This window comes from Panicum virgatum, chromosome 5K (assembly GCF_016808335.1).
Source record: "Panicum virgatum strain AP13 chromosome 5K, P.virgatum_v5, whole genome shotgun sequence".
In the NCBI taxonomy this organism is placed as follows: domain Eukaryota; kingdom Viridiplantae; phylum Streptophyta; class Magnoliopsida; order Poales; family Poaceae; genus Panicum; species Panicum virgatum.
The window spans coordinates 20,806,470-20,820,347 of NC_053140.1; the positions used below are offsets into that span (position 1 = coordinate 20,806,470).

Here is a 13,878-nt window from a genome sequence, read left to right on the forward strand (position 1 = left end):
GGCCGGGCGGTGAACGGTTGACGAATGACGAGCGCCGGACAGGGCTCGGCCTGTCCGGGGCACCTGCCTCCTAGGTTGCCCGTGCTTAACGTAAGGAAAAGCACGAGTCCTATGGTTGAAGGCTCGACAGCGAGCGACGCTGATTACGGCCGTGACTGGCGGCACCTTCCGCCGGTCATCATAGGCCTCGTTTTTTTTTTCTTGTATCCGAATGTGCCCTTGTTAACGATCTCACCCGTTAGCGTATGTCTATTATTTTTTAACGCAAATTATGCCAATCCTGAAGCAGTGCAGCAGAAGTGCAGAACGACGGGTTATTCTTCATTTCACGCTCCTCCATAATTCACTTGCCCTCCACGAGGGGGAACTGGAAAAAATAAAACAAATGCGCATGAACAAATTGGCATCGAAGGCTTCTTTTGCTTGACGCATGCAATGCATTATCCACACGGATGGGCCGAACTGAGTTCTAATCCTTGGCCCATCCTGCCATCCATAGCATATGGTTTTAAGCAATATTTGGCCCAGCGAAACAAACCAAGCAGAGTTCCATGACTCGAACCATTACCCAGTAAAAGCAACTGAGAAAACCGACGGACAGCTTTCTCCACTCAGGCATGCTATATGCCACCACAATCGAGTAGTTTCTACCGTAAAACACTAAATCATATGAAATTTTATTTTATCATTATGGTTCAAATGCAGCCATCCAATTTCCACTCTTAAGAGACCGGACGAGCTTATTTGTGCCGGTCTCCAGAAACACATCATCACTGGTTTTAACATCCTCAAACTTATCAGGATCATAGCAGGTTCTTCTGGGCAAGTAATACCCCCACTGCTGTACACATGACAACAGAGATCAGACCGTCTCGGGATCGCAAGCACTCCTTCCATGTCAAGGGCTCGGAGACTTTCCTCAACACCTCCTGAAACTGTTGTTTGGTGTCATCCAGTGACCCAGAATTGTCGATCACTATGTCCGCTTCCGACTTCTTCCAGTCCAGAGCAAGCTGTGCGTTGATCCTGTTCTGAGCTTGTTCTTCAGAGCACCCATCTCTTGACATGAGCCTCTCGATCTGGGTTTCTGGATTAACCCAGACAACAATGACTGGATTTGTCCATCTATCCATCTTTGTTTCGAACAGCAGCGGGATGTCCAGGACGATAACCTTGCATCCCTTCATCCACAGTTTTGCAATCTCCCAGAATATGCCAGAAGAAATATGTGGCGCCAGAAGACTGAAATTGAACAATAAGTTATACATGAAATGGCACCAATCATGACAGAATATATTTACCAAAAGATATTAGCGCGAAGGAATCATTAAGCACTTAAGAACTAGTCATGAGATTATGGAAGACCAAACAACTGTGAATACCTGTCTCAAAGTAATTATTGCACCTTTCAATGCAGTGAACTTTAGTTTCTCCAGCATTCAAGGATTACTTGTGTAAACCTTGTCACATTTTATTATTAATATGAAACAAAGATCAGTATTAATGCAGCATAGCAGGGGCGGACCCAGGGCCCAGTGACCTGGGCACTTGCCCGGCTTCCAGGTGAGCAGAAGGGCACCTGCACAGCTCAGGGCAAAATAAATACCATGTACGTAAGCCTAGAGTAGCTGGTCAATGCACACAACAAGCACAAATTAATCTAAGTACAGACCGGCACTCTATTGTGGCCCAGGCTCCAAAACTTTTCTGGGTCCGCCGCTGCAGCATAGTTGGTATGACTTACAGCAAAACAATGCCATTTTTCATGCCAACCAAAAAGATATTCGAGTACATGACACAGAAATAAGTGATGTTGCTCTTCCTAATATTATTATTTTATAGTAATAGCTATATAAGCAAATTCATTAATAAATCTGCATTCTTTGAAAAAATGCAAAACATTTAACTTAGTGAAAGCTGTACCGGTTAAGAAGTTGCCGCTTTGATGGGTCAGAAAACACAATTTGTCCCAAGTGAGCTCTGTCAATTTCTCTGTTGTCCAACAAAATTTCATCCCCAAAGGCTTTTACAATCTTCTTCCAACCTCCAGTACCTTTCTGCACTACATTCTATATATGCAATGCTACAAAATTAGTACAACAAATATTTGTCACCTCTCGCAGGCTTATGCTCATGGCATCAAGTGAAAAAATATAACTCGAGAAGTACTATTAATATCTAATAGACATGCTTTGCAGTGCAATTTATATATCTAAGCCATGCTTGGCAGCAGCTACTGTTGTGGTTTGCGAGTACAATTGTTGCTAGGCCACATATCAAAATGACAGAAAAATACTGCTCCATGCATTATGGTGGCACTGATTCTGTTATAGTTGCCAATTTGTTATCCAAGCTATTATTATTCATCGATTAAAGGAACAATTGTATGATTTTAAAACCTCCAACCATCACAAGACTACGTTTGTGAGGTTGCCAATCCCTGTTATTATGTTATTATTGGTACAAGATCTGTTCTAAACAGTTCCCATTGGAAGAAGAGAATAATAAGATCTGCAAATAAGTTCAGGAATCTTTTTTATTTTGAGTCTGGAGTAAATGTACATATCTGCAATGAGTGAGATGAATGCCACAGCTTTATGTGAAAATTAACAGGATTCTTTCTTGGAACATAACTACATAGGCGGAGATAGGCGGTGGACTCCAATTATCAACACTAACTTATCTCCCCCCATACAGACCAGGCTCTACCTCCTCTTGATTTGGCCAAAAGTATAATTGGCACAACCATATGTGACTTTTGTTGAACAAAAGCATACAAAGACTGAAATACTAAATGCGCAAGGACCAGGTTGTTCCTCTTGATTCTCGCCAAAAGCACTGCTAAGCATAATTGACAAGTCTAAGCATTACAGTGAGACCTAAAGTGTACCAAATTTAACAACATCATACAAAAGCTGGCAGCTTAAAGCTACAAACTTTGAGGCTAAAACTAAGTAGGCTTTGCACGGAAGCGTCAGATAAGTCAAGGACTGGGCAGCCCGCTTAGCCTACCCGAGCAACGACGTCGGCGTCGACGACAGGGACTCCGGCGTCCTTGAAGAGGTTGGATACGGTGCTCTTCCCGGACGCGATCCCGCCCGTCAACCCCACCAGCCTCATCTCCTAGGTTTCCCCCCTCTCGCTGCAAACGAAAACAGCGTACATCCTCAGTAGCCAATCTCTTACTTCCACAGAGAACGAAGCACTAGGATGAAAGGAGATCCAAATTTGGGGAGGGTGTTTACCCGTAAGTGTTGCAGTCGAGGGTGCTCCGGCGGTGTTGGATCGGGCAGCGATGGGTTGGAGGAAGGGACCGGGGTAGGGGAGGAGGGGAAATCCGGCGGCGGCGCAGCAGGTTTTGTGTGGCTGCGCGGCTGCCGCGCTGGGCGGGGAGTGAGGCCGCGAGGGTGCTGCCGGCCGGCCGCGCAGGCGCCGCCGTGCTGGGCGAGGGCAGCGAAGGGCGAGCCGGCGGGGCCGCGAGGGGCGCTGGACGGCGGCCGCCTGCAGGCAGCGGCACGCTGGATGCCTGGGTCAGCTCGGCCGGCGGCGTTGTGCTGGTGGGAGGGTGTCCAGGTGTGTGCGGACGGGTGCATGCCTGGGCTGTGTGGGTTGGCTGCTCAAGTTTTTTCTAGGCCTGAGACTGGGATGGGCCTTGGAACTTGGGCCCTGTGGGACTTTCTAGTATTTTGGAATTTTCGGGTAACGGAAGTAGGACCCAAATTCAGGTTCGGAATTCCTAAACGTCTCCCGAGTGATTTTTTATTTCATCTGTTAATCGATTTTTTTTAGTCTGCTTGTTTCTGTTTTGTTTTGTCGGCCCATCGGCCATTGCGGACCATGAGGCCCAGCCGAGTAATTTTCTATTGCTACCATCAGTCGTTTTTTCCCTTGTAACCGGCCTGTTATTTCTACCTTAGATATGTAGTGGGCCTTTTGTTTCTGTTTTATACACTCAAATTTGAGCCCATTAGTATATTGTTTCGGCCTTCTGCCTTGACTCGGCACCTCGTCGAAACCACGACAGTACTACTACGCGGCACAGTCGCACACACGCCGGAAAGGGTGAGTGGGTGACTCCGTGACTTAGCTAGCGTCATGTGGTGACACCGAAGGCAAGCTTGCCAGAGCCGTCGAGGCCGTCGTGATGCTCGTGGCCGCCAAGTCGCTATTGGCGCGTGACGGGATCGATACAAAGAAATCTTGTTGCTCTAGTCGGCGGCATGAGAGCGGTGAACAAGTGGAGTCGTGAGGAAGAGATCAAAGAAGATGGTTCTCTGCAGCGCAACCGGTTGCCAAATGCTACAAGTCGCGATTGTAGCTATCCAGCGTCTAATTTCATCCATTTTATAGTTTGAATAGCATTCTCTTGTGATCGTTTCAGTGTTCTATGTTGTTTTCTATGTTGTGATCGTTACCGTTCACATTTCTCTATTCTTTCAGTTTTTATTGTTCCGTCCAATTTTCTGGTTGATTTGGGTTTGATTTTCACTCGTTTTTAAAGGTAAGATCAGATCCAACTGAATAAATTTTATTTTTTTCTAATGGAACTTTTTTCCAACGGAACAATTTTAAACCAATCATAGAGGAAGTTGTGGACTGGCGTCCCAAAAGCAATTCACGAGCCAGCTACCTGTGGGCCTTTCTACGATGGATCTCCTCGGGGGGTCACGCGAGTGACCCCGAACAACCTCTAGAATAAGGGGCGGGGCGGGCCGGCTGTCAACGAGCGAACTAAGTTCGGAACCAGCGTAGAGGTGGGGGAGCTACGTATCGCTCGTGTGATAAATCTAATTTCCGTTAGCTGAAGGAGGTAGTTGGAGGTTGCTCGGCTTTAATTCAGCCCAACAAAATCGTATCGGCCCAAAAGTCCTTTCGCTTCCATGCGCACGCAGTTGCTCACATCTCGCATTATTCTACAGCTACTTTTATTACTAGGATGGTTGGCGCGCTAATGCCGCGCCCGTTGGGAAAATGTGCGTGGTCTGTGTTGTCACCATGTATAATGCCTTCTGATTGTATTTGACTGTATCCATTTTAAACACACGTGTAAGCATCTAGGCCCTCAAGGTATGTTTCGGTGATTAATGACAACCATTATTGTGACTAATGAGTTTGTGCAGCTTAATAGATCATTATCGCTCATTTGGTCATATGTCAAAAGAGGCCCCTCAATTTCGGTTATCCTAAAAGGCGATCTCGGTTTTCAACTTATATATGTCAAGGCTAAGGATCTTTCTAGTCCTAAGTGTCACAAGGTTGAGAAGGACACTTAGGTTAGTATAGGTTTTATAGTTTTGTAGTGATCGCACTATTAAGAGGGGTTAAGGCTTAGTAACTTGAGCATGGACATGGTCATTTGAAAATGGATGCACACTATGGTCACTCAGGTTTCTAGAAGTTCAAATAAGTGGTTCTCAAACTATATCTCAAGAATATTTGGATTTCATTCAAGACTCAAATCAGAAAAGACAAAATCAGAAAAAGTCTATACACCGGTTTAACCGACGCTCTCAATTTTCTATACGTCGGTTAAACGAAGTCAGCAGAGTCTGGACAAATTCAATACACCGGTTAAACCGACGTGTTTGAATTTAACGTCGGTGCATTGGTCCAGAGTTGGTTTTTCCAGGGAAATTCAAGTTCTATTCACCGGATTAACCGATGCTGTTTGAATCAAGACGTCGGTGCAATTGACCAGTGAGATGGTTTTTCAGAGGAATTTAAAAGTTGTACTCACCGGTTAAACCGACGATAGGTTTGAGTTAACGTCGGTGCAGTTGTCCAGAGACTTGGTTTTTCAGTGGTTCAGTGGACAACTACACTCACCGGTTAAACCGATGCTACGTCGGTTAATCTGCCCCAGTTGTAACGGCTAGTTTTCAGAAGAGGCAGTTTACATTCACCGGTTAAACCGACGATGACAATGGGGGGTACGTCGGATTAACCGGCGCTACGCAGTTTTCTGGCAGCTTTTCTCCAACGGCTCTATTTGTGTGAGCTGCCTATATATACCCCTCCAATGGGTCATTTCGCCCACTCTTGACACCAGGCAACATCCATACACTCATACCATAGTCAAGAGCCACCTTGAGCTTCATCATTCACATACTTGTGCATTCAATCAATCAAGAAGCAAGATTAAGGACTTGAGTAGAGAGAAGCTAGTGTGCATCCGTTCTTGGTGATCGGTTCTTGCTCAAGTGAAGGCCTTAGCTTGTTACTCTTGGTGATTGGCATCACCTAGGCGATCTTGGTGATCGAGGTGTTTCTCGCGGAGCTTGCCAAGGATTGTGGGAGCCCGGAGAAGAAGATTGTACGTGGTTTGATCTCCACCACGCCGGGATGGTGAACGGAGACTCTTAGTGAGCGCCCTCGTCTCGGTGACTTGGGAGGTGACAAGACTCTTTGAGAGTGTCACAACGTGGATTAGGGGTGTGTGCCAACACATCGATACCACGGGAAAAAATCCGGTTGTCTCTTGTCCATTCCTTTTATTCAAGCATTTTCCTTCATGCAATTTACTCATGTGCTTGACTTAGAGATCATAACTTAGCTCTACCTTGCTAGGCTTTACTTTGTTTTTATCTCTCTTAGCTTGTGTAGGTAGCTTAGTTATCCGGTTGGTGAATTGGTGCCCTACTAGCTTTGCATAGGTTAAGGTTGCCTTACTTTGTTTTAGAAATTGAAAAAGGCCCAATTCACCCCCCCTCTTGGTCCATCGATCCTTACAATTGGTATCAGAGCCTCGTTGCTCATTTGGATCATTAGGCTTCACCGCCTAGAGCCATGGCCAAGATGGGTGGTTCGCCGCCTCACTTCGAGGGCAAGAACTTTGCCTATTGGAAAGTTCGCATGGCCGCATACCTTGATGCGATTGCCCCCGAAGTATGGTTGGCGACTAAGACCGGGTTCACCGGAACTCCCACCACCGAACAATTAAAATGGAATGCTAAGGCTAGAAATGCAATTTTCGAAGCCATTAGTGAGGAAGTCTTTGCTAGAGTTAATGGCATGGACTTAGCAAGTGATATATGGAAAGAACTAATTGAAATTCATGAAGGCTCCACAAAAGTCCGTGAACAAAAATATCACTTGTTTAGAGCTAAGTATGATTCTTTTAAATTGCTAGCTCATGAAAATTGCAATGATATGTACTCTCGCTTGAATGTCATTGTCAAGGACATTAATGCACTTGAAATATCCAAAATTGACAGTGCCTCCATCAATCGCAAGATTCTCATGCTCCTCCCGAAGCCCAAGTATAACATCATCAATGCTATGCTTCAAAAGGAGAATCTTGACACAATGGAAGTAGGAGAACTTGTGGGCGAAATTCGCGCTCATGAGATGAGTATCCTTGGTATGTCCGAAGAGCCAACTTCAAGCAAATCAATTGCTCTAAAGACCAAGGCAAACAAAGCCCGCAAGCTCAAGATGATCAAGCAAGATTCTAGCTCAAGCAATGAAGAAGATGATCATCATGAAAGCTCATCCGATGTTGAAGATGATGGAGAGCTTGCTCTTATGATGAGAAAGTTCACCCGCTTGAATGACAAGATCAACAAGAAGGGGTTCAACTTTGACTCTAAGAAGGGAATGTTCCGGCCAATGGATGTCAAGAACAAAATTTGCTACAATTGTGGAGAAAAAGGTCACATCCGTCCAAATTGCCCCAAGCCGGACAAAAGAAACAAGGATCACAAGAGCAAGCATCGCCATGATTCAAGCGATGATGAAGAAGAAGAAAGGAAGAACAAAAACAAGAGACTTGGGAAGAAAAAGAGCCATGACAAGAAGACCAAGCTCTTCCCAAAGAAGAAAGGGCACACCAAGAGAAGCTTCTTGGTGGAAAAACAAGAGTGGGTGACCGATGTCTCATCAAGCGAAGATTCAAGTGATGAAGAAGACATAGTCACCATCGCCCTCACAAATGAAGAACCATCACTACCTCCACCTCCAATGTGCCTCATGGCCAAAGGTAACTCTAAGGTATGTGAGAGTGAAGATGATAGTGATGATGAGCTTGACCCTAATGAGTTTGCTAACCTCATTAATGAGTATACATCCGTCATCAAGAGGGAAAAGGGCAAAGTCAAGATTCTTGAGAGCACTCGTGCAAAGTTAGAGCTTGCCCACTCCGATTTGCTTGGCAAGTACAATGACTTGCTCAAAAAGCACAATGAGTCACTTGTACTTGCTAAGCAAGTTGAAGAGAGCCACAAAAAGCTTAAACAAGAGCATAGGGAGTTGGCTCACAAGTATCAAGAACTTGAATTTGCCTATGAAGCAATTGACCCAAGTCTTGAGAACTTTGCTCATGAAACTATTGAGAAGGTCAATGCTTCTACTTCATGTGATGACCTACTCATTAATGCAAATGCTACTAATGCTTTGCCCGAGCTTGCACCTTCTAGGGAAAAGGAATTGATGGATCAAGTTGCAAGCCTCAAGAGTAGTGTGGAGAAGCTCTCAAGAGGAGAATACATCCACAAAGAGATTCTCTTCAACAATGCCCGTGACTATGGCAAGAGAGGTCTTGGTTCATTTCCGGAGCCAAACATAGCTACTACTCCTTCTCCGGAGATCAAGATTAGCTTCATCAAGGAAGTTGGATCATATTGCCAACATTGTCAAGTCACCGGGCACCACACTAGGGAGTGCACCTTACCATCACGTCCTCTTCCCACTTTACCTAAGAATTACTCATCAATGTTTGAAAATAACCATTTTCTCTTGAGTAAAGTGAAGGGCAAGGTGAAGGCCAAATTCATTGGCAAACTCACTACGGAGTCAAAGAAAAAGCTCCCCAAGCAACTTTGGGTCCCAAAAGCTCTTGTCACACATGTGCAAGGCCCAAAGCTTGTTTGGGTTCCTAAAACTCAAAAGTGAATTCTCATGTGTGTAGGTGAACTACAAAGCCGGTGGAAAACATTGGGTACTTGATAGCGGTTGCTCTCAACATATGACCGGCAATGATAGCATGTTCACCTCCCTTGAAGACCCCGGCGATCATGAACATGTCACCTATGGTGATAACTCAAGGGGAAAAGTTTTAGGTTTGGGTAGAATAGCAATTTCTAAAGATTTATCTATTTCTAATGTTTTGTTTGTAGAAGCACTTAGTTTTAATCTTATTTCAATTGCTCAATTGTGTGATCTTGGACTAACGTGTGCCTTTGACAAGAATGGTGTTGTAGTAACTCATGAAAAAAACAAGTCATTGGTATTCACGGGGTTTAGGCATGGCAACATTTACTTGGTGGATTTCTCTTCAAAGCAAACAAGCACCATGACATGCCTCTTCACCAAGTCTTCTCTTGGGTGGCTTTGGCATAGAAGAATTGCTCATATTGGCATGAGCAATCTCAAGAAAGCCCACAAGAGAGGGATGATCACCGGCTTGAAGGACGTCACCTTTGACAAGAACAAGCTATGTAAAGCATGTCAAGCCGGGAAGCAAGTTGCAACACATCATCCCATCAAGACGATGTTGTCTACCTCCAAGCCGCTCGAGCTACTTCACATGGATCTCTTTGGTCCAACTACATACAAGAGCATTGGTGGTAACCTCTATTGCCTAGTAATTGTTGATGATTTTTCACGTTACACTTGGGTTATGTTTCTAGGCGATAAGGGTGAAACTCCGGAACTCTTCAAGACATTTGCAAGAAGAGCTCAAAGGGAGTACAACTCCCCAATTGTGAAGATCCGGAGTGACAACGGCACCGAATTCAAGAACATGAAGATTGAAGAATGGTGCGATGAAGAGGGCATCAAGCATGAGTTTTCCGCCACCTACACGCCTCAACAAAATGGAGTGGTGGAAAGAAAGAACAAGACTCTCATCACCCTAGCTAGAGCAATGTTGGATGATTATGGCACGTCCGAGAAGTTTTGGGCGGAAGCAATCAACACGGCGTGTCATGCATCCAACCGAGTATATCCTCACCGACTCCTCAAGAAAACTCCATATGAGCTCATCACCGGGAAGAAACCCAATATATCATACTTTCGGGTCTTTGGTTGCAAATGCTTCATCTATAAGAAGAAAAGGCTCGGTAAGTTTGAAAGTAGATGTGATGAAGGTTTCTTTCTTGGTTATGCATCAAACTCCAAAGCATATAGAGTATTCAATCAAACCTCCGGGTTAGTTGAAGAAACATGTGATGTGGAGTTTGATGAATCTAATGGCTCCCAAGAGGAGGTTGTTGGCTATGAGAATGTAGGTGATGAGGAGATTGATGAAGCTTTGAAGAAGATGTCCATTGGGGATATCAAGCCAGAAGAGATGCATGAAGACAATGATCAAGGGGGAGGACCTTCCTCATCTACACCAAGCACCTCCACGGCGCCCCAAGTGGATAAAGATCAAGAAAAAGATGATTCACAACCTCAAGAAGATGTGCCAACACCAACACCCCAAGTTCAAGAACAAGAAGAGCAAAGTGTTCCACCACAAGCACAAGTCACTCATGATCCACCCCAACAAGCATCAACACAAGTACCGCTAGTGAAGCATGGTCGCATCTCCAAGGATCATCCAATTGATCAAATCATTGGTAGTCCTTCCAAGGGAGTAAGAACTCGCTCTAAACATGCTTCATTTTGCGAACATCACTCGTTTGTTTCTTGTATTGAACCCACTAGCATAGAGGAAGCGCTTGAGGACTCGGATTGGGTGATGGCCATGCAAGATGAGTTGAACAACTTCACCCGCAATGAAGTTTGGGTCCTCGAAGCTTCTCCGAAAGACAAGAACATCATCGGCACCAAGTGGGTCTTTCGAAACAAGCAAGATGAACATGGGGTGGTGATACGCAACAAAGCAAGACTTGTGGCAAAAGGGTTCTCTCAAGTCGAAGGTTTGGATTTTGGTGAAACTTTTGCTCCGGTCGCAAGACTTGAAGCTATCCGTATCCTTCTTGCTTACTCTTCACATCATAACATTAAGTTGTATCAAATGGATGTGAAAAGTGCATTCTTAAATGGCGTTATTAACGAACTTGTTTATGTTGAGCAACCTCCCGGGTTTGAAGATCCGAGGAATCCTAACCATGTTTATAGGTTGCACAAGGCACTCTATGGGCTAAAACAAGCTCCAAGGGCTTGGTATGAGAGGCTTCGTGACTTCCTAATCATGCAAGGCTTCAAGATCGGGAGGGTGGACACCACGTTGTTCACAAAAGACGTCAACGGGGATCTTTTCATTTGTCAAATTTATGTTGACGATATTATCTTTGGCTCAACTAATGATTTACTAAGCCATGAGTTTGCTACCATGATGTCTAGGGAATTCGAGATGTCCATGATTGGCGAATTGACCTTCTTCCTTGGTTTTCAAGTCAAACAAATGAAGGAAGGGACATTCATCCATCAAGAAAAATATACCAAAGATATCTTGAAGAAGTTCAAGATGGATGAGTGCAAGCCAATCAAGACACCCATGGCAACCAATGGGCATCTCGACTTGGATGTGGACGGTAAACCGGTTGATCAATCCCTCTATCGTTCTATGATAGGGTCTTTGCTTTACCTTACCGCATCTAGGCCCGATATAATGTTTAGTGTGTGCTTGTGTGCCCGCTTTCAAGCTAACCCAAAGGAGTCACACCTTTCAGCTGTGAATAGGATCCTTCGGTATCTCAAGCACACTCCTAGCATAGGCTTGTGGTACCCCAAAGGCGCTAGTTTAGATCTCTTGGGATACTCGGATTCGGATTTTGCCGGAAGCCGTGTGGATCGCAAGAGTACCTCCGGGGGTTGCCACTTGCTTGGGCGTTCTCTAGTTTCTTGGTCGAGTAAGAAGCAAAATTCCGTGGCTTTGTCCACCGCGGAAGCGGAATATATAGCGGCCGGTGCATGTTGTGCCCAAATCCTATATATGAAGCAAACCCTTTTGGACTTTGGTGTGAAACTAGATAGGATCCCACTCCTTTGTGACAATGAAAGTGCCGTAAAAATTGCCAAGAATCCAGTTCAACACTCTCGCACAAAGCACATTGATATTCGCCATCACTTCTTGCGTGATCACGAAGCCAAGGGGGACATTTCCCTTCAAGGTGTGAGATCCGAGGAGCAATTGGCGGATATATTCACAAAACCTTTAGACGAGAGTACCTTTGTTAGGCTAAGGAATGAGCTTAATGTGTTAGATGCGGCAAACGTCATGTAAGTTGCCATGTCATATAGAAAAATGCATACATATAGGACACTTGTCTAACCATGGTAAGATAGTGATGAGCAAGGGTTTAGCTAGAGGTGGTGGTCCACTTGTTTTCCTCTAGGCTTGTAGAAAGGCTCATCATGAAGAAGCTTCCCGTGGGTTCAAACTTGACAAGTAGATCTTAATTTCTTGTTATGCATTTCTTGTTATATAGGTGTGCACTTCATGTTTATTATACTTTCGCATGTGGTTGTAGTTTGCATCATCATTGCATGCGTAAGGGTCACAAAGGAGATCACTTGATGAAAATGAGACTTGTTTTCATATACAAGATCTTAATTCATGAAAAGTGAAAAGAGCAAAGTGTTAGGTGCGTTATTGCCTAGTGAGCAATGTCATGATGAGTTTGAAGCTTTCTATCTTCAATATTCCTATGACATGGCTCATACATTTTATTTGGCGCTTTGTCTCTCTTACGGCTTTTCCTTGTGTTTAAAAAGAAATTTATTTAAGCAAGTGTGCTATCCTATTTATTTTGAGGGGTAAAGTCGCCTATGCAAGTCCATTAACTTGAGTTTATTTGAATTTTATAAGTTTATTGGACTTAGCATAGAAGAGTGAGCTGAGTGTGGTTTTTGGCTTCACCGGTTAAACCGACGTTCAATGGAGCATCATCATCGGTTCAACCGGCGTTACTAAAGTTTGTCTCAGCTCAGTCAAGTTTCAGGCGTTCAACCGGCGTATACAAAAGTCACATCATCGGATCAACCGGTGATCATAAATGCAAAACAGACCTAGCAATCAACCGGTGCTTTGATCAATCAACCGACGAGTTCATTTTTGACAGCATCGGTTCAACCGGCGTTCAAAAACAGATCTGGTAGAGCCTCGGGTGAACTACACCGACGCAATCAACCGGCGTTCAAACCCTACGCGTCGGATCAACCGGTGTAAAGGAAAATCGCGGGTCCCACCTATCATATATGAGTCGTGCTCGAGCCGCCGCCTCTCTTTCCTCTGTTTCGCCCGCATTCATCTCGAGCCGCCGCCGCATTCCCTTCTCGCCGCCGCCGTCTCTTCACACCGCCGCCGTGCGCCCACGCCGCCACCACTCGCCGCCGCTCGCCTGCACGTCAAGCCGTCGCCGCCGCGCCCTCGCGCTCGCCCAGCGCCGCCCGTGCGCGCCTGCGCCGCCGCCTGCGCTCGCCGCCGCCGCCGCTTGCTTTTCGCCCTCACCGCCGCACGAGTCTCCCTCGCCGAGCGCCGCCGTACTCCACGCCATCCTCGTGCTCAGAGCCGCAGCCCCGCGCCGCAGCCACATCCGCAGCACCTTTTCACCCAGTGCTCGCCAGGTGCTCGACGTTTTGCCTGAGCTGTTTCTTTCGCGCCGCGTTCGTGTTCCGCACACCGTCAGTCGAAGATGGGTCGCGAGAAGAGGAAGGGTAAGGAAGTTGTGGTCGAGAAGCCCGCTCGCAAGCGGACTCGTGCAGAGAAGGAGGCCGAGAAGGCCGAGATGGTGGCCAAGGCCGCCGAGGAGCAGGCATCAGGCCGCGCTCGTCCGTTCCAGATCAGGGAGGACCCCAGAGGCAGAGGCAGAGGCAGGGGCATGTAGGGATGAAAGTGGTAATCTGAACTGTTAGAACAAATTTAATATTTTAAAATAGATATGTATAAAATTGGATGGTGATCATTTCTTATATTATCAAGCACATTAT

At 45.6% G+C, this 13,878-nt stretch overlaps 1 protein-coding gene across 1 annotated transcript; it reads right to left on the bottom strand.

Moving 5' to 3' along the window:
- Positions 1 to 436: 436 nt before the first annotated feature.
- Positions 437 to 3,562, bottom strand: LOC120706890 (dephospho-CoA kinase-like). Its single transcript, XM_039991643.1, has 4 exons — positions 3,246 to 3,562; positions 3,013 to 3,142; positions 1,924 to 2,069; positions 437 to 1,242 (listed from the first exon to the last, which is right to left on the bottom strand). The coding sequence occupies exons 2-4, from the start codon at positions 3,118 to 3,120 to the stop codon at positions 804 to 806; spliced, it is 693 nt and encodes a 230-aa protein (XP_039847577.1). The 5' UTR covers positions 3,121 to 3,142; positions 3,246 to 3,562; the 3' UTR covers positions 437 to 803.
- Between the last annotated feature and the right edge of the window lie 10,316 nt (positions 3,563 to 13,878).